A 24,917-nucleotide genomic window follows, 5' to 3' on the forward strand; every position below is an offset into this window, starting at 1 on the left:
ATGGATTGGACACTTTCTGTTGTTGCTGCTACATTTTGTGATATAGACTGAGCAAATACTTACTGCTAGGCTGCACTCTGCAAGAGCACAGCTAAGACATAGCAAGAGACACAGGTGCTGGTACAGGAAGTCTGCTGCATTTTCTACACCACCCCCATCCCACCACCTTCCAGTTCTCCTTCTTTCTCTCCTTTGTCCTGACCTCTCCGAGGCTTGCAACTGTCTAGACAATTACCTTCAATTATCCTCACTTCCACCTCACCAATTATAGCCATTATTGATTCCAGACCCCCAGGCAGTAAGTCTTATCTATACCCAACCATAGTCCATGGAGGGAAAGCAGGAGAGGAACAAATAATAGGACCTTGGTTCATTAACAGTCCCAAGCCTTCCACTCCAGCAGCATCACACCAGCACCTATGTAGGTGCTGGAAAAGCACTGAGAAAAAACGGACAAGTCTGATGTTACACAATCCCTGCAATGCCCTTGAGCAAGTCACAAAAAGAAACACAAAATCCAGCTAGCAAGTAGCTAATGGTGTGTTCAGACAAAAAAAGAAAGCAAAGCGAGTTTTTAATGTGGCGTGATTACATACAAAGTCAATGCTAAGACGTGAACAGACGCCAGATTCACGTCATTTGAAATTTTTCAACTTGAACGAAAAAAAAAACATCACCCATTATGTATTGGTACAACATATTTGCTATACCAATACAGTCCATCTTCCATGAATCGAACCACAATGGGTCACCAGCCTCATGACCAACAGGCACTTGGCTGAAAAGTTCAAATGTGCAGAGGTCAAAGGTAAACCCTGACATTCCATATGACTTTATAAAGTTACTTTTTATTTTGATAGTCCACTGTTGACTCTACAGTGGGACAGCTGACTGTGAATAAGATTTGTCTCAAAAGACAAGTGATATACTGCATTTTATGTGTGATCACACTCTTGATTACAACAATAATCTCAAAGTGCAATGGATTCAAACAACCACTGACAGACCCCTCCTGAAAAAAATCAATCAACTTCACCAACTAAGTACACAATCTGTTGACTATCAGCTATTTCTAAACACATTCCTACACATGGAATTGCTTCACCTTACTGTCCCATGGCCCTAACCACCTAACCAAGGTTTTGCTACATGGCCAAACTTAAAGCCACATTAAGCAATATTACATGCATTTTTTTAAACAGTAAAATGACTCCTCACAATGTGACAGTCATCACTAGCCGTCTTCACTCCAACATACAGTTTACAGCCACCCTGTCAGTATTTCAGATGCATCACGAGAGCCACCGTCACTGCAATCAGCAACCCAGCCAACCTGACCAACCTGCAACATAACCTATTGAGACTTTTTGGTAGTTATTAACTATGTGACAACGTTGTGGTTACATTTTGTATTGGTAATGAAGTCTTCTTTTAACACCATCTGAAGCATTCACTCTGTGCAAAGTGGTGACTGGCATGGGGTCTTGTTCCCAAACAATTACACAAACGGGTGACAAAAGTAAAAATAATAACGACTGGCTGGAGTTTAAATGGGAACAGTGACTGAAGTGAAATCTGCTTTCAGATCCACGAGGAAGACATGCCAATATGGTCAAAAGCTGTGGTTAAAAGCACACACTGGATGACTGTGATGCTCATGCATTTTCTTACCTATGTAAAGGAGAAACATAAGAGCAACTGTTCCTAATGCAGGACATGATCAGACTCAGTGAGAACAGCCTGTCAACAACTAAAGAGAGGGGCATATTAGAGCTGGGCTGCAGTCAGCTGCAGTGCATAAAGCCATGTTACAAAGACAAATGCACATTGAGTGTTGAGTGGTGTAAACCACTCAACAGGACTACAGAGATGTTGCAAAAAGTGATGTGGTCAGATGAGTTGTCTTTCACCATATTAACAACATCATTTTTAAATTAACACTTTAAAATTGTTTTTAAAAAAAAATTATAGCTTTTTTAAATAGCTTCTTTTTAAAAGCTACTGTGATAAATATCTTTACATAAGAACATAAAAAAATAAATTCCATTGTGCTACAGACTATGTGCCAAACACAGTCTGCAATGTGGTGAGATGTGCATACACATGCCTGGCATATGGTTAAAAAATAATAATAATAATAATAACAATGAACCACAAGCTATAGTTGCAGCTCAACAAATAAAAAACAAAACAAAACAGATGCTTAGGTCTTTTTACATTAGCGTTTTCAATTTATTTTATCCAGAATCCAGAGGCAGGAATGACTGTTAATTTACAAACAGAGTCTGAGCTCCATTTGTAAACAAATACCCTCTAGTAGTCAGACATTGCATGGTGCAGCTTCAACCCTAACTTTAACCTTTTTTAGATGTCTAACCAATTTCTCTCTTCACTACTAACCAAAGTTGTTTACCAACAAGCTGTTGATTGTTGGCTAATTTGAGCAGGTGTGGTTGACAATCAGTTGAGAGGTAGCTGACATTGTTGATAGTTCATTGATATTCAGCTGAAAATGCCTAACAGACTTAAAATAATGCTTTTTCCTGTAAGATGACACACTGTTGAATAACTGCTGATATACACTCAGTGGCAACTTTCTCAGGTCCACCTGTACAATCTCATGCAATCCAATACAACCGTTGCGCCATAAAGTTTCCTTTTCTGATGCCTGTAATGCTCAGGTTTTCTTTGTCACAGTAATAGAGGTGTTCATTCAATTCTGTATTTGGCATTGAGCTCATAGTTAGTGCTGCTGTTGGACTGGACTGTATTTTATTGAGAGATGTTTCTGCTATTCTGTCCCCCTTATGTACATAAATAGGGAGGGAAAAAATTAGAAACACCTCTCAATACAATGTAGTCCAGTACAAAACCTCTGCAAACTACAACCTCAATAATAAACATAGAATTAAAAGTACACATTCTCCACAATGTCAACAAAAATCAAACATTAAAAACTTTCTTAAAAAGGTAGAATTTATGGCAGGGCTGTTGCATTTAACTGCATTAGATTGTACATGTGGACCTAATAAAGTGGACACTGAGTGTCTGTTGAGAGTTAACAGTGGACTATCAAAATAAAATGAATGCCTGATATAATGTCCTGCTATTACTAACGCTGACAAATTTGTATTCTCTTACTGGATTTCAGTAAAGCAAAATCCAATGCGTTCCTCTCAAAGGGTTAGAGGGTTCAGCATGAAGGATACCCATCTGTTTCACTGACTATCCAGGGCCCACCATGTAGCATTACAACTCCCATTACACCACCGATACCAACACAGCATCCCCTCCTCACACTTTCCAAAGGACGACAGACGCAGGGTGTGAGACAGTGGAGTGAAGGTCAGTTACACAGTATGGAAGCTGTAAAATGCTGAGTCACACTCTGAAGCTCTCCTGCCAGCTTTTTTTAATATGATACTTGCTGACATTTAGTGAGACACAAACATAAGCTGCTGTCACCACACACTAATGTAAAACATCCATCATCTTGAACGCATGCCAGGGCACCTGCAGAGTGCCAGCATCAATGATGCCTTACTGCCATCTCCTGTTATGACAAACTTGAGAGGCTTAGCGCCAAGTACAGTTTGTAGCACAAGGCTGCCCCCTTAAGGCTTTTTGCATCTGTAGACCTATGCCTATCTGTAGACCTATTCCTACTTTCTGTTCCTACAAATGAGATGTACACCCTCCCCAGACATTTACCTTCTCACAGTCTCCGGCTTCAGTCTTCAGCTTTTCCATCTTCTAAATGACCACTGAGCTTTTCACCAGGATAGCATCATCTGTAGTTGCAAATGATCCTTAGCAAACTCTTCTCCTATTTGGAGTACAAACTTAGTGAGGTTTACTGCATCAAAGGCAATTTATAGCGCATAAATGAATAAACCATACACAGACACACTCAATACCAATATATGTGCAAGTGTGCAGGTTTTTATTGGGAATGTATACTCCTACAAACACTGCTAAAACACCATTTAACAGTGAAACACTTAATTCAGAATATGTTGTATTTCTCAGATGTCCAGATCGACAATCACTATGTAATACACTGTCACTGACAACCATATTATTGCTCTGCAAGATAACATCACATCTCAGTTCAAATGCTTACCTGTGCACTTCCATCTCCTCTTGCTGCCTGCCCTGGGCTCTGCTCCTCTCTTTCTGTCCCTGTCTGTCTCTCTGATGCCTGTACTGACAACCACCATGTAAATACACTGTCACTGACACATTATCCACTTTTGTTCTTGTGCATGGGGTGAATTAGATTGAATAAATGACATCAGAAGTTGTTGAAAATAGCATTACAGCTCACAGTTCAAATACTGTCCTACTCTCTCCCTGCCTGGCTGAGCTCTCTCTCTTTCCGTCTCTGTGAATCCTGTATTTGACAACCGCTACATTTTGATTCATTTCAACTTTTTATCACTCAGTGCATTCAATCAGTCACCATGGAAGAAACTACTTAACAACAGTGTTCACATCATAAGGATGTGCTCTTTGAGATAACATTATAGCTTGCACTGCAGATCACTGTCTTTTCGTCTTGCCTTTTTCTGCCTGCCTGGGTTTTGTCTTATTCTGTCTTGCATTTGAGTCCTGAAATAAATTGTATTATTGTTAACTAGTTGATCTAATGTTTATTCATTGCATGAACAGAAAGAAAAAGTTAGAATGTATGAATTACTTGTTAATCAGCAAGAATGACTCTCTACATTGTACCACTATCTGTTAACAACAAAGCCAAATGAAAATGAATGGAGCTCCTGATTTTCTGCACAAGTTTGAAAGAAAACTTCTGATTTACAAATCATAACATACAGTAACATTAGATAATTCACCCATTATGTGTTTACATGCAACTGTTATTTATTGACTTCAGTCATTTTAATGGCAGTCACCACCTCTGCCCCTCTTTTTCACACCACTGAACTAAGAGGAGGTAGCCAGTGCATTTATGAATTCTTTTTATTGTTTTTAGTTTTTGTTTGTTTGTTTTTTTGCGCCACAGCCACAGAAACCCACAACAACCTAACAAATAAAATCAAATTGTTAAACAATATGCATGAAATACATTTCTCCTCCTCCACAAAGCAAGCCCAAAGTCTGCTGTCACTACACACTCTGATTATCCAAAACACACTCCAGCCACCACAGAGCTGCCAGTATGGTAGGCGGCATTAAGACCAATAGAAATTACAACTCTCTGCTTCAATTAGCCTTCAAGCAGCTGGTAAAGTGAATCGATTTAAACTAATATGTTAATTAATATGAATTTAGTGGTAAGGAGAATTTTAATCCGCCAGAAAAGTGGAAGGGGGTGTACTACATAGAGCGGATAAGTTATGAATACTGAAGCTGTGATATGTCTCCTTTTCACATCCACACAAAGTGCAAATGCAGTTTGGATTACTGAATTTTCATTTTCATTTGGACCATTAGTACACCATATGTTGCCCACTGTAAGCAAATATAGGGTGGCATTTTGAGCTGACCTTGTTAGTTGCCTTCCTAGACAACTTTCCATGGCATTCCTAAAAGTTTTTGGATCTCAGAAACGTTTAACTTAAAGAGGAAAGGCTACTGAATGATTTTATCGGCTGGTGAGGGCATGTCTGTCCCAAGCTGCCACACCACTTAGTTTCAAAGTGCCTATGGCTGCTAATTACGTTGGCCAAAGTGTGAACCTAATGGTCCAGTTTGTTTGTACAACAAGGTAAACCGAACTTGTTCTGTTACCACACAAAATAAAACACGTTTAAACTATATTGCAGTCCACTAACCTCTTTTAGAAGTCAACAGGTTCACATGGACGGTAGCCCAGTGTGTACACATGCTGAACAGGTGTTGCTAATTAAGGTAACAAACGCTCGTCTATAACCAGTTGTGCTTTCCCACACACTAAAGTAAAGATGTCCCACAACAGAGGATAAACACCCCAAAAACAACGCACAAGCACTTGCTTACACCAAAATCACTAAATTATGTCTTATTTCTGTAAGTTGCAGTTTAAAGAGTTTATTTAAAAACTTCAGTGTCGGTTTGGCTGTGTTTTGCCGAAGCCCGCTGTATAGGGGGCGTGGTTTGGCAGCTCCTGTGTGGCGTTCAAGTGCTATCGGAAATAGTCGTAACCATTTGAGCGGGAGATGGACGATGTGACTGGGAAGTTACACGCTATGCTACTGTGCTACATGTATGTCATACAGAAAGCATAAAAACCGTGTCCATAATCGTGATGTGTCGTATATAATTAATGCTACATTCTATAGACTATAGTTGTATTCTTTGTAAATAAATTGGATTGTGATAGTGCCATTCTCAGTCTTTGTTAAACTTTTGTATGTCTTGCATTTTATGCATATATGTTATCCTGCAGGTGAAAAGACAAGTTCAATTAGTTTTTTCACCTAGAATGACTTCATGCTGCCACAAAAGATAATACAACCCCTAATACACATCAAGCAATAAAGAGATAAAACATCACTCAGATGCCTTGCCGCTGTGCTGTGCCAAAATAACCACCTTGTCGGTCAAATAAGGCAAATAAAACAGCGGTCTCCACGAAGAGCGCCTTTGTCAGTTTCCATCTAAAAGCACCTCTGAATGACCAACAGTATGTCTGCCTTATGAAAGCTGGAAGTAGGAGCTCAGGACGAGCACTTGAAGGCAGCAGTGGTGCAGATCAGTATTGTGTGCGAGCTGAGCACTGTGTTTCCTGCTGGTTCCTCTCTGTCCTCCATTAGAGCTCGGCTCCCAGCCCCGCTGTACGGCGCAGGCCCGAAGTAGCGCAGCCGCTCTGAGGTTAGTGCCCTACCGCGCAATCTCCATCTATTTCAGCCCCGGCGCAGCCGCATCATCGAACCCGGCAGCATTGGGGTGAAAGATGCAGATTGTTTAGATGTTGACTGGAGCAGAGTTTTGATATGTCTCTTTTTAGGGTAATCATATTCTAGGCGCGTATCGACAACAAGCTCAGATACTGCAGAATAGCGATGCAGGAGACGCAGGCCGCTGTGGCCTGTTGTGGCGCTCTGTTTGTCTGATATTGCGCGGATTATATGCTAGCTGCTGTGTTTCTAATGTTTAACCGTCAGTGCACAGTCTGTTGATTCATTTTCGTCAAACTGACAGCCAGAAACACTTGGTCCTGTCGACAGTAGTTACGCTCCATTCAGATGAACAAGGCTACACCGCCAAATGCTTAGCTAGCTAGCTAATTAGCTAAATGTAGGGCATTGCTAGCTTAGCTCAGCTGGCCAGCCGACCAGTCAGCTAAAGTTACATCTCCGTACCGCTACTGCAATACCTTTTTAATCCAAACAGCTCTGCCTGCCCAGTGAAAGCTTTAGGGGTGCAATGTTAAACTGTAGGCGCTGGATTTGGTCGAGGCGTGTACCGTTCGTCAGTCCCGTGTATCGATTATCAGCAGTTAGCCCAAATAGCTGGTGCTGGAGATATGTGTTTGTGAGATGCAAATAGACCTCTGCCTCTGCTCTGCGATTAATGTCTGCATTTTGACTCACTACATGTAACTTTTATGAAGGTTCGTCATGCTGCAGCCTGTCCATGTGCCATTAGAAAAGTAGATCTACAGTTATCTTAATGTGACTAACGTGGTTAAATACATTTTGCATAAAATAAATCAGATGCCCACCACCGTGGAACAAGACAAGGTGGTAATAGAAGCCAGTTTACCTTGTGCTCCCACTTAGGAGCAAGGGGAAGACAAGACAGTCCAGTTTATATAACTTAAAATAAATAAATAAATAAATCTGTATTCTGCTGGTCCTTTGTTTAGCATAGTCTGTCTTATTTTGTGTAGATTCATATTGACTGAGTTGTGGATCATCAATAAAAGTTGGACCTGAGTGTGTAAATGAAGTTATGGGAGCCATTCATTTTCACCTTGTAGCAAATGAATGAACACTGTATTTCACCCCTTTGTCAGCTTCTCCAGACACGCATGCACCTGCAAGTTGCCACTTGCCTGTATGCAAATGTTGTAACTGTATTTTGATTGTTTCCCTGATCTAACAAGTTTATCCAGAATAGTGCTAGCTTTTAGTCAAAACTGCAGATGTTTACTTAGTCTAGCAGTTTTTTTACTGCCAGAATTTGAAACTATGGTACATTATATTTTGCTCTTTTCTGTTCTATGAATAGTGCTTAACAATGACAAGTCATGAATGAAGAATCATTCAGCTTCCCCCTCTGAAGTTTTTGTAAGGCCTACAAATGAACACACAATAAAGAGGGGGGAAATAATGCCATGCACAGTTTGGGTTACAACTATGTTTTTCCAAATAAAGCTGATGATGCAATATGAAGCCCTCTAGTGGCACATCATTGGTGTTACTGACAGTGTCCCCAGTCTAATAACTAAGGGAATAGTTGAAAGAACAAAATGTATTTTCAGACTGTCATAATTACATAGTAATGAATGAGGAACAGCAGCAGTATCTGCCCTCACACTATTTTGGGGGGCATTATTTACAACTGTGCATGACCAGTATTGTGCACTGATGCATCAAAACCTATACTGTGAACAGTGGAGTATGAATGATGAAGACTGCAGCTGTGCAAGTGTGGTCATGTTTTTTTCCTCAGTTCCTTGATTCTAATGGTCTGTTTCATCAATTTTATGAGCTTGCATTAAATGGTGCCCAAGAGCCTACACAGATATGCAAAATGCACTGTGCTGTAATACGTTATCTGGCAATTTTTGCCTTCATTGGAAATGTTGTCTCCCCCCACCCCCAGCATTATGGTCCAAGCTATACATTTTCATATTATGGCATGTGTTTGTAATAGATATGATTGATTGTTTCTGCTGGTTGATTACAAATATTTCTTTAAATGATAATAGATATTGTGAACAGCTAGCATTGTACCTTTTGTATTTTCTATGTATGCTGTAATTGTGGACCTAGAAGCTTGATTCCCATCTGTTTCATGAGTGGGTAATCATAGACTCCTTATGGAATTCATCCAGTAGGATTTGTATATTAGTATGTTCAAAACTTCATGATGGGATAGATGGATAATAAACATTTCTAGTTATGTTATGCTGCATGTGTCTGTTTCTCTCTCCTCAGTCAGTGTGCCGTGGACCCAGCAGTCTAGACTAGGTGGCAGGTAATGGAGGATCACAGCGTTCACCAGACAGAACACATGACCACTATCGAGGCACACGCCGTCAGCCAACAGGTCCAGCAGGTGCACTTTACAGCATAATAACCCAAAAACTAGACAGTTATAACAAGGGAGGGCAGAGGAGATTGTCAACACCTTTCTTATCGCAAACAAGCTTGTGGAAAATCCCAAATTTCACTGCCTGCTTTAACCTTTTTACCGGCCAGCAAGCTTCTTAGATCTTAACTGGAAACTTCATCAAGCTTTCTCTACACAAAAAAGAGAAATTGCTAAATGCATGTCCGTCATTAACTAGACTTGTGTCTGAAGCTAAAGGAGAATAGATTGTTGCTTGCATACTGCACCCCTTGTTAAACTCTAACAGACGAATCTATTGATGTTTACCTCTCGGTGATGATAAGAGTAACATGTATTAATCATCAATGCACATAGGTACATGTGGCCACCTTCACTGAGACAGCCATGATGAGTGCCGAGGAGGACTCCACGTCCTCCCCAGACGACGACCCCTATGACGACACGGACATCCTCAACTCAGCTGGCACTGATGAGGTCACTGCTCACCTGGCGGCTGCAGGTGAGTCCAGCTCATGGGAGGGAAGTGAGTGTATTTTAGTGGTAGGGTCTGGGAACACAGTATGTCCTACACTGGAATAATTGCATTTTTTGCATCCTGAGTCTCTTGTACTCTGATTCAGAAGAACATGTTGTTATGGTTCTCTGTGCTATTATTTTCTTCAGTCTTCCAATTTCAAAAGCATTCTACACTAGCTGGAACAATCTTTATCTCTTCCTTTCATGCCAGTCCAAGAAAAAAAAATACCATGGCCACACTCAGAGGGCTAGAAATTATGGTTTATAGTACTCTCTGTCCTTACTCCTGGATCTTCTAGATTTATTTTAGCAGAGTGTGTTCTAACCTTGTCTCTGTGGTGAGTTACTCTATAGACAAAAGACCACTGCAATGCCTGTAACTGACCAGCAGGTGGGACCAATGACTTTCTTAGTGGAGGCTGTAATCCTTCACTAGTTTTTGAATCAATTTTCTGTAATTGACACTTTTACATCAGTTAACAGAAAACCTTCAAGAACCCCTTTCCATTTGAAGTTGACAAGGCAGTAGAAGACACCATGGGCCTCAATTTCACAATTAGCCTGGCAACATTTTAAGCCTTATGGTCCAAGTTTTGAAATCAAATGTATTTATAGTCTGTGTCTCATAGTAGACCCACAGACACTGAGAATAGTACAAAGTGCAAGTAGAGAGGGTGCAGAAGTAATGAAGCATATAAGAGAGCTATTATAAGCATTTGGAGCAGAAAACAAAAAAGGCAATTTCAGCCTTCGAGCATAACCCTCCTGTTCATTCTGCTGTAGCCGTATGAACAGACAAACCTGTTGTTTCTGCCTCCTCTCAGGGCCAGTGGGCATGGCAGCTGCTGCTGCCGTGGCAACCGGCAAGAAAAGAAAGAGGCCACATATCTTTGAATCCAACCCTTCCATCCGCAAGAGGCAGCAGACTCGTCTGCTCAGGTGAGCTTCAAAGTCCTGGCATCCAACCTACAGCCATCACCTAAACTACAGTGACATAATATATCATTTTCAGCACTTGCAGTTATTGTTTATTAGACAACTTATTTGCTCTCCTTTGTACTCAGTGTTGTAGTTTGTGGCTTTTATTCTTAACTGGCAAGTAAACAATGGTGTGTGTCTACAGGAAACTGCGAGCCACTCTGGATGAGTACACCACTAGAGTGGGCCAACAGGCCATAGTGCTGTGCATCTCTCCCTCCAAACCCAACCCTGTGTTCAAGGTGTTTGGTGCTGCCCCCCTGGAGAATGTGGTGAGTGTTGCAGTCAGTGGGGTTAAGTGTTTTGAATGCGGTCGGCCACTTAACTAATTGCTGCATGATGAAATGACCTCACTTCTCTTAATGTCTGCAACATTACCATGCTAATGGTTGCCAGTGGCACTGCCGTTTTAAAGTATAATCTGTACCAGAATAAATGCGGGGGGGTTTTTTTGTTTGTTTGTTTTTTAAATAAAGGTTATATAAAACCTTGTGATAGGAATGGGGAACGGTTTTATTTTTCCACAAACAACTTCAGTTAAAGTTCAAAATAAATAAATAAATTTCACCTTCTTTCCATGTGTTTTACCTAGAAAAGGAATAGCAAGATAGCTTTTCATGTTGTTTGCTTCAGGTTCTGTTGCTATAAATAGAATGAGTGCCTCTGCACACAGTGTACACTAAAAGAAGTGTTCTTTTTACTCATTACTGATTTGTAAGCCTGCATCCCCTTCTTGTAAATTTGCTGCATTATTGCTTTGGAGTAATTTTTCCTAAGTGCACCCCCTATCCTGCCATAATGCCATAGTTGCCATACACTTTCTGTTTTCTGTGCCCCAGGTGAGGAAATATAAGAGCATGATGCTGGAGGACCTGGAGAATGCCCTGGCTGAACACGCCCCTGCTGGGGGAGAACTGGCCTCAGAGCTGCCCCCCCTCACCATTGACGGCATCCCTGTCTCTGTGGATAAGATGACCCAGGTAAGTACCAGCTACCAAGCAGTTGCAGGCAACAAAATTTTAAGTGGATGAGTTTTTAATACTCAGAATACTGTTTTCCTATTTGGGCCAAGACTTCCCAAGTTGTGGACCACAACGATTTGCACCAAGATACAACTATTAGCTTGTGGATCCACATGTTGATGTCTCAAACAAACACAGTGTGAATGTTCCCAGCAGAGGGCACCACTGGGCAATAAATGAAAAACAGCCCTAAGGTTGTTTTTGTTGAGTGTTAGCAAGAGCTTAGCTAACTATGCATCAAGGTCAAGTGCTCGGCTTCAGCTATTTCTGTATGACACCAATGTCAGATGGTTCATTTTAGTAAATGTATTTATACACATTGATTATTTCTTGAAAAAAATGAAGTACCTTTCGATGCTTAGTTGCATCATCATTATATCAGAAATGGTTCCCAGGGTTATACCTCTTATGCAGAGTGCAGCCACACTGCAGAACATCCTCCCTTTACCAGGCAGGGTGTGGTACCACTGAGCAGTGAGGGGGAGCTGGGAGTCGATTGCTCTGGGTCGGCCTCTCACTGCAACATTAGCACCAGTGGTAGCCCTAGCCCTTTCTCCTCTCAGGGGAAGTCGGCTTGTTTACTCCGCCATCCCAGCACTGCTGACGCATTCATTGGATCATCATCAGAGCAGTCAGCATGACAGTGGCCCTCAGAGACAGCACCTAACCCTGGGAGCGTGGCAGCCAATCCCGGGGCCAGATGGGTCCTCAGAGTGCAGGTGTTGGTTTGAACCAGGAAGCAACCAGCCGCTTGTTTTTCTGTAGATTGCAGGATGAGATTAGCAGGAGTAACCTGTTGCCTCACTTAACTCTGCCAAGCTGGGTGGAAAGGTGTGGGGGTGGGGTTTTTCAAGGTATGTGTGTTCATTTGTTTGGACAGGATGCTGCCCAATCCCTCTGGGAAAACTTGGTCACCTGTGGAACAGGGCAGAAGGAAAAAGTTGGCTTTAAATTGAGTAGTTTATAATGTACTTCAAAGACACTTAGCTGCTGCATATATCTGAAGGGCTCTGTTATCATCTACGTAGACAACTCAAGCTTTGTAAGGAGTCCATCATAGAGCTATCCCAGGTGAGGTTTCGCTGGCTAGGTTTGGTGACCCAAGTAGAATCCCTGCCCTGTTCAGGACATGGAGCAGCTGTAGCAGGTGATCCCGGGGCTATCCTGAGCCCATAATTACCCTTGGCAGGCCTTGCTGGGGCCAGGAAACCAGCAACATAGCTGCCTTTCTAAATGCTGATTGGACCTTTGCACGGAGGATTAGGATTGGGGGTGGGGTGGTGGGTGTGAGGACAACATGCCACTTAACTCTCCAGCCACTGTAATTAGGCCATCTGCCCATGCATGCATTCATCCACATACATCTACACCCCAAACAGCCACAGGTGGAAGGGGAAGCATCCTTGATGTTACCCTGTCTTCTTTCTGTGGCTAATCCAAGAAGTTGTGTCAGTAGGTCAGTGTTGCCTGAGGTGAACTCCATTCAAAGCGGTGCCCACTCAATGTGTTTGTCCAAAGCTGGTGTAGCAAGTTATTGACCACCGATTTTCAATGAAGAACCACCTCGTCCCATCTCTGCACGTACTGTGCTGGGAAAGTGTGTGTGTTAGAGAAGGGGGCTCAGAGGGGAGGGGGGAGATTTATTTCTCCCAGAACCAAATTTAGCCCATGATGTCAAGGCGGGCAGACGCTGCAGTGCCTCATTGTGCAATATAATCCCCCGGTGATGCTTGCATATTACCAGGACACTGAGGACACTGGCACTAAACCCCGCACCAGCTTGTGTGTATGTGTGTGTGTGAGTCCTGGAAGTGTTTGTGCGCTAGAATTATAAGTGCGTGCACTTTCCTAGAACGGGTGAGTGGATATGAGCACAACTGCGTTTGCACCTGAAGTGTGTCCATGTGTGTGCATTTCTGGTGGATGAGCCATAGCGGAGAGGCAAATCAGATTGGATTAGACCCTGCCCCAATACACACAGACCCTTTGGGCACTCTCCAAAAATCTGGAGGCCTCTCATGCAACATGGTGGACAGAGCAATCAGTATGCAATTGTCTTCTTGTCACAGTCTTTGGTTCTGATGACCTTCACTGAAGAGGTCAGTCCCCCTCACCGTGGTTGTTCATGAATGGTACACTCCACTTAAATACAGTGAACAAGCACTGAGTCATTCTTTCAGTACACAATGATGAAATAATGACTTTGGCCCCTACACAGATCCAAAATGTGACACAGAAGTTAATGAAATGTTTTTATTTGACATTGATTTTTTTTTCCTTTTTTAACAACACTGATGAGTTGTTCTGTTCTGAGTGTATTCAAGCCCTGGGTGGGACATGTTGACAACCGTTGAGTCATCTCCGATCACCCCTGATGTTCCAGTGGTGTCTGTCTCTCAGGTCAGGCTGGAGCCACAGCCATAGATTGGTCTGTTTATAGACTTGAGCGGCTTGTTCTCCTTTTAGAAAGCCTGTTTCTATTTGTGGGTCCTGACCACCTCAGCACCCAGCAGCAGGTATCTGATCAATACAGACCTCCTGCTGCCTGCCCAAGGGCGTGTGTGTGTGTATGTGTGTATTTGTGTGTTACTGACTGCGGAGACACTGCAGCATTCTCCTTTAGAATTTCAGTGTGTGTATCACCTCTTGCCTCTTTTCTGCATGCATCTCTTCCTCCCCTCAGGCCCAGCTGCGAGCGTTCATCCCAGAGATGCTGAAGTACTCGACAGGCCGAGGGAAACCCGGTTGGGGCAAGGAGAGCTGCAAGCCAGTCTGGTGGCCTGAGGACATTCCCTGGGCCAACGTTCGCAGTGACGTCCGCACAGAGGAGCAGAAACAGAGGGTGAGAGAGAGATAATAATGTACTGATGTGATTCTTTATTGATCCCTGAAGGGAAATGCTGTTTTTGTTTGCATCACCTTAGAGTCGTAGGAAGGTCAGAGGTCAGGGTCAGCTACCGTATCAGTGCCTGTGGAGCTTGCTAAGAGAAACTGACCAGATGCAGGAAAAAAAATGTAAAATTACATTTCTTCATGTAAAGACTGATTCTTTATGGTAACAGGGTAACAAGCCTATTTTTGTTAACAAGAGGTGCAGTGTGTTTTCTTCAGACTGGGTCCCAAGGTGGGACTAACCTACTCAAATTTCCTGGGCACAAATACTTTAAGCCCCCTTCACCATCACCTTCACCTTCATCATTTGGCAGTTTATAACCATGGCTTCCAAAAAAATCTTTGGTGCACAGTATAAAGAAAAAACAAAACTGATGACTGCTAGCTGAAACAGGCACATGGATGCATCCTCTCCCCACTTTCACATGCTCCGTGGGTCTCTTTCATTGGAATTGTGACTGGAGCTTTTCAGTGTTTACAGAGCAGATTAGAAATTTGATTAAGGCAATGATAGCTTTGAGAAACTCTGTAATCATGTTTAGCCAGCTACCAATTATTTTCTTACCCAGTGGGCAAATGGAGGATTTGGATCTTTATGTCTTCCATGGCTGTTTACATTTTTGGCTTTTTAGCTTACATTCCTATCCAAAGTGACTTACATTGAGTGAGCAGGCAGAGTTTCCGTGGGTGTTGTGGAACCTGGGATCTGTGGTTATAGGACAGTCTCCTTAACCTCACTTGACCCTAAGCTATCCAAGACATAAATGGTAGCTGAGCAACTAGGGAAGCCGAGAGCTGAGATCACATGTAAATAAAATGTTCATTAATTAGATATATTTCTCACTGACACAAATGTCCCTTGGGACTGTACAGAATCCATGCTTGTTAGACACCATATCCTACGTCAGGAGTAACACCTCCTATCTGTACCTCTTCAGGTGTCATGGACGCAGGCGCTAAGGACAATTGTGAAGAACTGCTACAAGCAGCATGGCCGTGAGGACCTGCTATATGCTTTTGAAGATCAGCAAGTAACCACGGCAACCACCACCCAGCACCACCTGACTACCGCTCAAAGCATCGCCCACCTTGTCCCCTCACAGACCGTGGTACAGACCATCAACAACCCCGATGGAACAGTCTCCCTCATCCAGGTACATACATCAGGCATTTTCAAATTGATTTTACTCACAAAGAAACTTTCATGTCAAAACTGAATAGAAGAATGTGTTATGACAAGTGGACTTTGCGGTTCTAAACATCAGCCGGTTTTTCAAACGTTTTCACTCTTTCTCCTTTCATTTGCTGTCTGCCTTAATCCTTATAGGTGGGCACAGGCCACACGGTTGCCACCCTGGCAGATGCCTCAGAGCTGCCCGGGGTGACAGTGGCACAGGTCAACTACTCCACTGTGACTGATGGAGAGGTACAAAATGCAAAGACACGCACACCAACATGCGCTTCTAAATGCTCCGTACCTTCATATTTGCACACCTTGATTACACCTGTAGCACAAGACTTAATTACAATGGTGAATTAATTGTTAATTTGTGGTTGATAGCACAAACGTATCCCACTTTTGAAAATGTTATGGAAGAGAGTTTTTATGCTCTGGCTGTTGTAGCTGTAAATAAGATCTGTATCTGGCATAAAGGGGATAAAAACACAAGACACATTAAATGCAGCAACTTCAGTACATATAAAATTGTTTTGCAAGTCTCATTGTAGCTCAGCTTGTTTTTGTCATCTTCAGTCTTTGTCACACCCACCTCTGTCACACTCTGCTTTTCCTCTTCCCTTGCATCTCACTTGATGTCTTTCATTAACTCTTTCACTTCCTGTTCTTCATTCTCCGCCTTGTTTCCTCTGCAGGTGGAGCAGAACTGGGCCACCCTGCAGAGCGGGGAGATGACCATCCAAACCACACAGGCCTCAGAGGCCACCCAGGCGGTAGCATCCCTCGCTGAAGCCGCTGTCGCTGCCTCCCAGGAGATTCAGCCCGGGGCCACTGTCACCATGGCACTCAACAGGTGATGCCAGCAGGGGGGGAGAGAGAGGAAGGTGTTATTTTAGTGATCTGGGTTTTTAAAGTCACAAGAAAAACAGAATTTGATGGTGCCTTGCTTCTATACTTACATGTATTTCCAGTTTATAACAGGATGTTGGAGCAGGATCTTCTCAAATACATCTGCTAGAGCTGGAGTGTAGTCATTTGAGTTCATCATATGACCACACTCATTTCTCATCACCAGAAAATTAAAAAAAAAAAAAAAACCTTGAAGTGTATATTCAGCACGTTGTGTTTGGATCTTCAGTTACTAACAGTGCCGTCAGGAAACACTGGGTAGCGTGATAGGATTACATAATTGCACTGGCAGCTCTAATAACTGGAAGGCCATGAGGAAGGGACAACTGTCAGGGCAGGTCACTGGAGTCCCCTGGAGATGATTCAACTACCTTTCTTCCTGGTTCAGCACCTAATTAATTAGCCTGCACCTTTTTATAGAGGCAGCTTGCAATAAATTGGTTGTTAGCCAACTCTATCTCCATGTGCACACTGCCTGGCATAAAACTGTTTAGCATAATAGTTATTCTGTAACCTGTGTCATCTAGCTTATTTATAAGACTACAATATATTGCACTTCAATAATACAGTGCCTGCATGGTAAAAAGTATAAAGTGTATTAAGTCATATTACAGACACTCAGTGCCTTAAAAGGTCTTGGATATAGTCGTATGTAGAATTTTAAGCTTTAAATTCTGTTTTAATTGTGTTAAAATGTCGTAGTTTCTTGATGCACTGTGTTTTCTTGGAGGAAGGGCCAGGTCATGCAGACCTACTGTATGTTCAATTAGGGTGTAAAACCAGGGGTCTCAAACTGTGCCATGCAGGGCTGAAAGTCTGCAGGTTTTCATTTCAAACAGCCATCACAGCAGGTGATATCACCGACGTGTTCCTCCTCTCTGGCTGAAGCGGAGCGTGGTGTGGTCTTTGGTTGGAATGCAGTGCTGCACACTCTCAGCCCTTCATGATATTTGGTTTGAGTACTTTAATCTGCAGGGGCGAGTCCCACTTTTTTCGCCCAGATGCAAATTTGATCGTTCAAATTGTCATCAAGGCGTTACACAGTCCAGTGTAGATGGTTTCATCGAGCAGACTGTGGGATGTTGAGATGCTGGCTGGTTTTTCACTCCAGTTGTATCAAGGTGGTTATCTCACTAGTGTGCGAATGTGTCCCATCGGGGCTTGTTACCTGTACCCACCTGAGTCCTTCCCCTCCCCTCCCCCTCTGCTGTTTACCTCTGCTGTGCTGCTCTGGCCGTCTGCTCCGTAGGTCGAGGAACATTCTGTCTCTGTTTTCCTTGTTCCAGATGAGCAAAAGAGCTTCTTTTTCTCCTGCTGTCTCTTCACATGGCAATTCTGCAGCGGTATAGCACATGATTATGCTTGATGTTACATCATTTGTAATGCTAAACGGAGTATTAGCTATAAATTCCACACTGGCTAACATTAGATAGTTTGCTGAAGTGCAAGAACATCATTCTGCTTTGCCCCCAGTGTGTCTTTGATACCATGATAAACAGTAAAAGTCTGTAAAATTGACTCCCAAGGCTCAGTTGGCACTATTTTATGTCAGAGTTATCAGTTGTTCTGCTGTATTATGAACATCCGGTTTGCTGTCATTCGCTGACACGATGTGAATGCACTGTTTCTCTCTGCTGTTTCTGTCTGCCTTCTCCCACCTTCCCCCTCCTTATCTGTCTGTAATTATACAGCTCTGAACAGTTCAATTAGTTTATACTGAAGTTGAAGGTGTTGTGATAGCCTAATGTTAATTCTGCTGGATCGATCTGGTTAGTAAAACTGCACAGATTCTCTGTAAGACCAGGCTGGAAAAGCCTCTTATAGCTCATACACTCCTACCCCTTCGCCTCACATCTCTCTAATAACCGCCGGCTTTATGACCAGACCTGATGTGGGTGTGGGTGGGTGTGCTTCAACTGTTCCAAAGTGTGTGTGTAAAAGAGAAAAGTGTACATGATGCTGGGTTAGCCTGTGTTTACTGATGTGAGACTCAGTGTGTTTTCTTTTTAACCTGATTGCACTGATTGACTGATTGCACAAAAGGTGCAAAACATTGTATTTGCCTCTATTTATAGTTATGCTATACTGTATCTAACGAGTTTTTTTGTGTGTGTGTGTGTTGCAGTGAGGCAGCAGCCCATGCAGTAGCAACGTTGGCAGAGGCCACTCTACAAGGCGGAGGGCAGATTGTCTTGGCAGGAGAAACAGCAGCTGCTGTTGGGGCACTGGCAGGGGTTCAGGATGCCACAGGTAAATATTCCCCAAAACACATCAAACAAACACACCACAAATGGCCCAATATTTAGATGATGAATGGCAGCAAATGACTGTACAGTCATATTTCAGAGAGAGGTGGTGTTGAGCATCAGTTGTCCTTAAGGTGACATTTCTCTAAGATGGAACATTTTCACTTTTTAGCGTGCACACCCAGCAAACCAACTGATTGTTTTCATTGCAACCAAAATTCGGTGGCAGGTTTTCTAAAACATTGTGGTACAGCTTGTAGTTTTTCATGGCATTAAAATTTAAACCAAAAAAAGTATCAAAAGGAGAGGGTAGCTCTCATCATTTTGTCCCAGTTGGTTGTACTCGTGGAGGAACAAATCTGTGAAAGCGTAAAACTGGAGATCATTGTCACTTGAAGTTGCCTGACTTTTTTTCCCAGTAACCCAAAATATTAGTTGAACACCAGAACATGTGCTTATGTACACTGGATCAAGACAGTGCCTCTGGGAAGCATCCTGGTGGATCAGTGGGCTAACGTGCATACCATGTAACTTTAATGTCCTGGGTTTGAATTTAGCCCAGGACATTTGTCTCTCTCTCTCTCTCTCTCTCTCTCTCTCTCTCTCCTCTCTCTCTCTCTCAATTTTTTTTTTTTTACCTCAATTTCTCTTCACCAGTGAATGAAAATGAAGGCAAGAAGAATGCTTAGCAGCACAGTCTAAATGATATGACACATTGCTCTGATTGGTTTGAACATTTTAATAATGCAAGGCAGCAATGCCCTTGAGTGCAACGTCTCAGGGAGAAAGAGGTCTCTCTTTCTTTCTGAGAGATTGTGTGGGCAATTTGCAGACTTTGTCTGGTTCATGAAGTGTGAAAAAAGGTGTGATTTGCTATTTAAAAAAAAAAAAAAACTGTAGGAAAGATTTTTTTTTTTTTAACTACACGAGCACTGTAGAGGCACCAAAATTGAGATTTTCTTAACTATCTCCCATTAATGTAGTGTCATTTAATGGCATCCCGTGATAATAAACACAGGCGTACTGCATATTACAGAAACTACTGATAATATTTGGTACTCATTAATGTATTTTATGAGCAGACAGTAAAACATGGGTTTAAAGTTGAAACAAAGGAAAACACTATGCATTGATTCCAGTTTGATATACAAGATAGTTGAAGTCTGTGGAGAACTGAATAAATTCATGTTATATGGTCATTATGAGATTATGTAGTTCACTTTTTCCCAAAAAATGGACTACTTTCTTTGTAATGTGAACTCCCATCCAGACCAAAACACATTTTCTACATCATTCAAATCAGTCGACTGAGAGAATGAATATGGAAATTATAAAATGCAGACTCAAATGACCACTCAAGAAAGGCTTGGAGCTATTTGTTAAGGACTTTTTGATTTGAATTTTGAGTAACTATGGAGAGAAGTACAATCATCAAGAAGTTAATTTGGCCTCGTGTCACCATGTCATCCTCACTGATTGGCATTTGTATGTGCTTACCAACCAATGGCATTTCTAATTTGCGTTATTGGGTGTAAGCTTCCCTAGTTACTCCAACACCAGTGTGATGTGGCCTGTGAGCTCATACACTCTAATCTACTCTGTGCTGATGTGACAGATGGCGTGCTGGTGTGCGTGTATGTTTGTGTGTGTGTGTGTGTGTGTGTGTGTGTGTGTGTGTGTGTGTTTGTGTGTGTGTGTGTGTGTGTGTGTGTGTGTGTGTGTCTCGTAGCAATACTCTCCCTTCTTTTAATGATATGTTAGCTGCATGACCCTACTTTCAACCTCCTGTGTGTGTTCTGCATGTCCCGATGTGACAGCGCAGGTCTGTTGGGATTGAACCAGTCCCAAGCCTGCACTTTGTGTGACAGCCTTATACGCTTGTTGGCTCGCATCAGCAACCATTTTAAGCATATGTTCAGTCAATATCCTAAGGGCGGAACTCAAAGCTAACGGTTGTCAGTGAGCACCAGCAAACCCTCCCTCTGAAGGACGTCACTAAAGCGACGCTTATTGCCAAATGTAGTGTAGCTATAGGCTTCACTCTTGTCCCCGGTTTTTAGATTCCATCAAAAACACATTATAGATCATCTGTTAGCCAAATCATATACACTTATTGTGTAATTTCTCTCAGCTTTAACAGTGTTAGCCATGACTTTGGACTGTCTTACTGTCAGCAAATTGTAAAATGGTAAGATTTAATCATTTTGTCCTACCTATTGGCAGGTAGCGTGGCAGCACACATACGGTCAAGCTGTCAGTCTTGTTCATATTTCTGTTGTCTATTCAGTGCTGGTTTACAGTGGGAACACACAAACACATACACACTCTACACAAGCCTAGGGGTATGAGCAGGTCCCTGAGGGGCCCTCCTAAAGAGCTTTTGATCCACTCCATTATCAGTCCATGGTCTAATCACTGGGCCAGCTGTCAGTGCATTGGACCAGGTTCTCCTGCTTGTCCATACACATGCACACTCATAAACTCACTATTAGTCGTATACATGAATATAGGCCCTCTCAAAAGTCAAGCAAGCATATGTACATCGCTGTATGCACGCATTCTCTCTCACACTCTCTCTCTCACACACACACACACACACACACACACACACAGACCACCACCATCTCCTCTCATTTTCCGTACCCTGAATCTGTAGGATGAACATGTATTTAAGCACCAAAGCTGATTAGCTAGTATTACATCCACAGTTAAAGAAATGAACATCAGAACTCTTTTTTTCCCCCCCCCACACAAGTCTTAGTGTTAAACCTCAGTATGGCCTCTTGTTTCCAATCACTACTGTGCAGTTAATTCATACACCCTTTGAGCAAACTTTTGCAGTTGATAGAGAAACAGTTCACCTGTTTGTGTTTTGGATGTTTCATTGTCAGTTAGGACACTTGGGTTTTTCAGCAGCAATGTGTTGAACTATAAAGGAGCCAAAACAGACCAAAAATGTTGTGACCATAGCACGGCATAAGTAGTAAGTAAAATGGCTACCCTTCAAAATGGCTGAGCAATTTTACTATATATTTTTGTCAAATCTAGCCTGTCTCATTGAGATTAAGTATATCTTTTTTACAATAGAGAATGGGCCAATACAGCATCAATATAAGCAAAAGTTGCACACCCATATACACCCAATACACTCAGTCACATGTTACAGTGTGTTATAATACACGAGCATGCATAGTGTGGCAGTCTGTATTTACAAATCAGTGGGCTATAGTGGTGCATTTATTATCAAAATGTAAATAAAAGTTAAATAATTGTAAATCTGCAGCCTGTTGTGCATAAACCCTTGCTTGCCAAACCATAATGAGCAAGGCATTTGGCCGCACTAGCTCACTTGAACAACCAACAGAGCTGCCAAAACCAGTCCTGCTCCTGACTATTGACCTTAGCTAATCACCATAGTGCACCAGAGGACCCGAGAGCTCTGTTTGAAGTGCACTGGCCCAGACACCACTGATTGGCCTGTGTAGAGACCCTTCACTGACACAGGCATTCAATCACACACACACACACAGACACATGCACACACAGCCACACGAGGCATGGCTCTTAATGTCGTAGTAATGATGTTTGAGAGGCTGGTCGAGGTACTTCACTCAGTAACTGTGCTGCGTCCGTACCTCGCTGTGCCAGACCCATGCCTCATTCCCTAAGCCCTCCTCCATAATCACTGCCAGCACAATTACCTGCATCAGCACAACTTAACCCTGTCACGACGCACTGGGAAGTGGGCTTAGCAAGAACCAGCATTAGAGGGCCAACATTGACAAGCTAACCTGACAAAGAGGCCTGATTTTTTTTTCTTGTTTAGAATGCATAAAGATTACCATGCATGATGTGTTTCAGGTATGTAGTTACTCGTATAGATCACAAAAGACATATTTGAAAGGGTTGGATGCGTAATGTGTGTTAAGTGCAAATAAAGTGGTGCATCTTTCAGCTTTCAGTAAATGGGAGCCGGCATGAGCCACCACCATCCCTTATACTGACCTTCTTGCCTTGCCTGTGACACTATGACAGCTTGCAGGGTAGGGCAGAGGCCCACGTGACTGCAGCAGTAATCCCCAGGCAAAAAGAGAGAGAACGAGACACACACACACACACACACACAGCTGGGTACGGGGGAAGCAAGGGGCTGAGGTTCAATTGGACCATTGTTCAGAAATGCTGTGTCTGTAACATGGCTGCTTCTCTGTAACACACAACTACCTGGACTTGACTGCCTCCCAGCCGCTGTGACTCACACACACACACAAACCCTTCACAAGACCGCCGCTGGCCAAAGAATGAACAAGGCAGTTCAAATATCTGTTCAAGTATTTGTTAGCATACTTATTCCCCTTAATTGTTTAGTGTTGTTGTTCCACATTTTTTTAAGAAAGACACAAGTTTCTAACCACAACATCATCTCTGTCCACTGATTGGTTACCAGTGTAAGTGTGAAAAATGGTGCCGTGATGTAATGCCAGCTTGTGTCACCCTCCTCTCCTCAGGTCTGGTCCAGATCCCAGTCAGCATGTACCAGACCGTAGTGACCAGCCTCGCCCAGGGTAACCGGCCTGTCCAGGTTGCCATGGCACCAGTTGCCACACGCATCGATAACACAGTCACACTGGATGGCCAGGCGGTGGAGGTTGTGACCCTTGAGCAGTGACACTTGCCCACCCTTCCCCAAAGTGACTAGGGAAAAAGAGGGAAGGTTCCCCCCTCTGTTTTTTCCAAGACATCACGCTGTATACAATGTAAAATATATTTTTAGATGTACATCTGCAGGGGAATTAAAAGTGACAGATTTATCAATCCATCGTGTTTACTATGTAAAGATATTGCTTTTGTTGATGTACTTTTTTTCATTTAGCTGCATTTTTTAGCTATGTGATGTTGACAATTGTGTTACAAAGGTTAGAGTATTTAGTATTTATTTCTTTACAATTAACCTTTTTGTTAAAACAAAGATGAACCAAAAAGCCTGGGAGGAAAGCCACCACTGCTTTACCCTAATTATGTACCCATCACTGTCCCGATGTTGTTTTACTGTCTGTGTGCTTAACTGTTTCTGTCTTTATAGAACGCATTTACCAATTCAGTGCCATAGCCACAAATCACTCTTTCCTGTGTTTCCCATAACCTGAATCACTGTTACACTGTTTCCACATCTGCTCACCTTGAACTACCCTTGCCTGTTGAACACACCCAAGCCATCGGCACTCATAGACATTTCAAAAATTAGAAGTTTCCCAAATGAAATATTACTTTAAAATACTGTCTTGTTGTGTGGTTTTCCCTGTGCTGTTTTACTGTTTTTCCACACATGCCAAGATTTGTGAAGACTCAGGATATACATCAAGGTGTTTTATACTGCTGGATTGCTGAGCTGGCTTCTTGAAGCAGCCATTTTGTCTCCCAAGCCCACTGGTTTACAGTGCATGGATAGGAGCACCCCTTGGTACATTATTTTTCAACATGAATTCCTTTGTATGTCTACGTAGGACTGGATGGTCTGCATCCTTTTGTATGTTACCGGAACTAGGTCGTACATTAACAGGAGACGTGTATTTTCAATGTGTGAAACTTCAAATCTTAGGACAAAAATAAAGAAATAAATAAATTGCTTGCCAAGAACCGTCTCACTTCACAAGTCTTGTGACAATTGGTTTGAATCTCACTAAACGTCTGTATTAAAAAAATTCAAATAAAATGGCTGCTGTTCACCTATGATATTGTCAATGTCTTGAATGCCATCCATGCTCACCAAAATGCTTGACCAAGATGAGGAATTATGTGAGATTTTGAATTTTAAGGCTCTATCTCCAGTTATAAGATGATAAACATTGCAATTTTCACCAAACCAATAACATTTTTATGACATACATGTAAAGACCATTTTGGGAGGCTACATAATATGAATGGCACATTATA

General features: G+C 42.4%; 1 protein-coding gene across 4 annotated transcripts; it reads left to right on the plus strand.

Annotated features, from left to right (window-relative positions):
- The first annotated feature begins 6,662 nt into the window (after positions 1 to 6,662).
- Positions 6,663 to 24,714, plus strand: nrf1 (nuclear respiratory factor 1). Of its 4 annotated transcripts, none has more exons than XM_030045447.1 (12): positions 6,663 to 6,813; positions 9,108 to 9,228; positions 9,598 to 9,742; positions 10,584 to 10,698; positions 10,883 to 11,009; positions 11,577 to 11,717; positions 14,443 to 14,601; positions 15,590 to 15,805; positions 15,979 to 16,077; positions 16,524 to 16,681; positions 18,863 to 18,987; positions 23,492 to 24,714. In XM_030045447.1, exons 2-12 carry the CDS (start codon positions 9,151 to 9,153, stop codon positions 23,650 to 23,652), a joined length of 1,524 nt encoding a protein of 507 aa, XP_029901307.1. In that variant the 5' UTR covers positions 6,663 to 6,813; positions 9,108 to 9,150; the 3' UTR covers positions 23,653 to 24,714. The 4 variants fall into 4 exon arrangements, with proteins under 4 accessions (XP_029901307.1, XP_029901309.1, XP_029901310.1 ...); XM_030045449.1 differs by having other exon boundaries at positions 9,108 to 9,219; XM_030045450.1 differs by having other exon boundaries at positions 6,676 to 6,813; positions 9,112 to 9,219.
- The last annotated feature ends 203 nt before the right edge of the window (positions 24,715 to 24,917 follow it).

Source organism: Myripristis murdjan, chromosome 23, assembly GCF_902150065.1.
Source record: "Myripristis murdjan chromosome 23, fMyrMur1.1, whole genome shotgun sequence".
Taxonomy (NCBI): Eukaryota; Metazoa; Chordata; class Actinopteri; order Holocentriformes; family Holocentridae; genus Myripristis; species Myripristis murdjan.

Excerpts from the sequence above, each read along its gene's own strand:
- nrf1 (XM_030045447.1), top strand. The coding sequence starts at position 9,151 with ATGGAGGATCACAGCGTTCACCAGACAGAACACATGACCACTATCGAG. Across the intron at positions 10,699-10,882 it reads CAGCAGACTCGTCTGCTCAG|GAAACTGCGAGCCACTCTGG; the intron begins GTGAGCTTCAAA and ends GTGTGTCTACAG. Across the intron at positions 15,806-15,978 it reads GAACAGTCTCCCTCATCCAG|GTGGGCACAGGCCACACGGT; the intron begins GTACATACATCA and ends TAATCCTTATAG.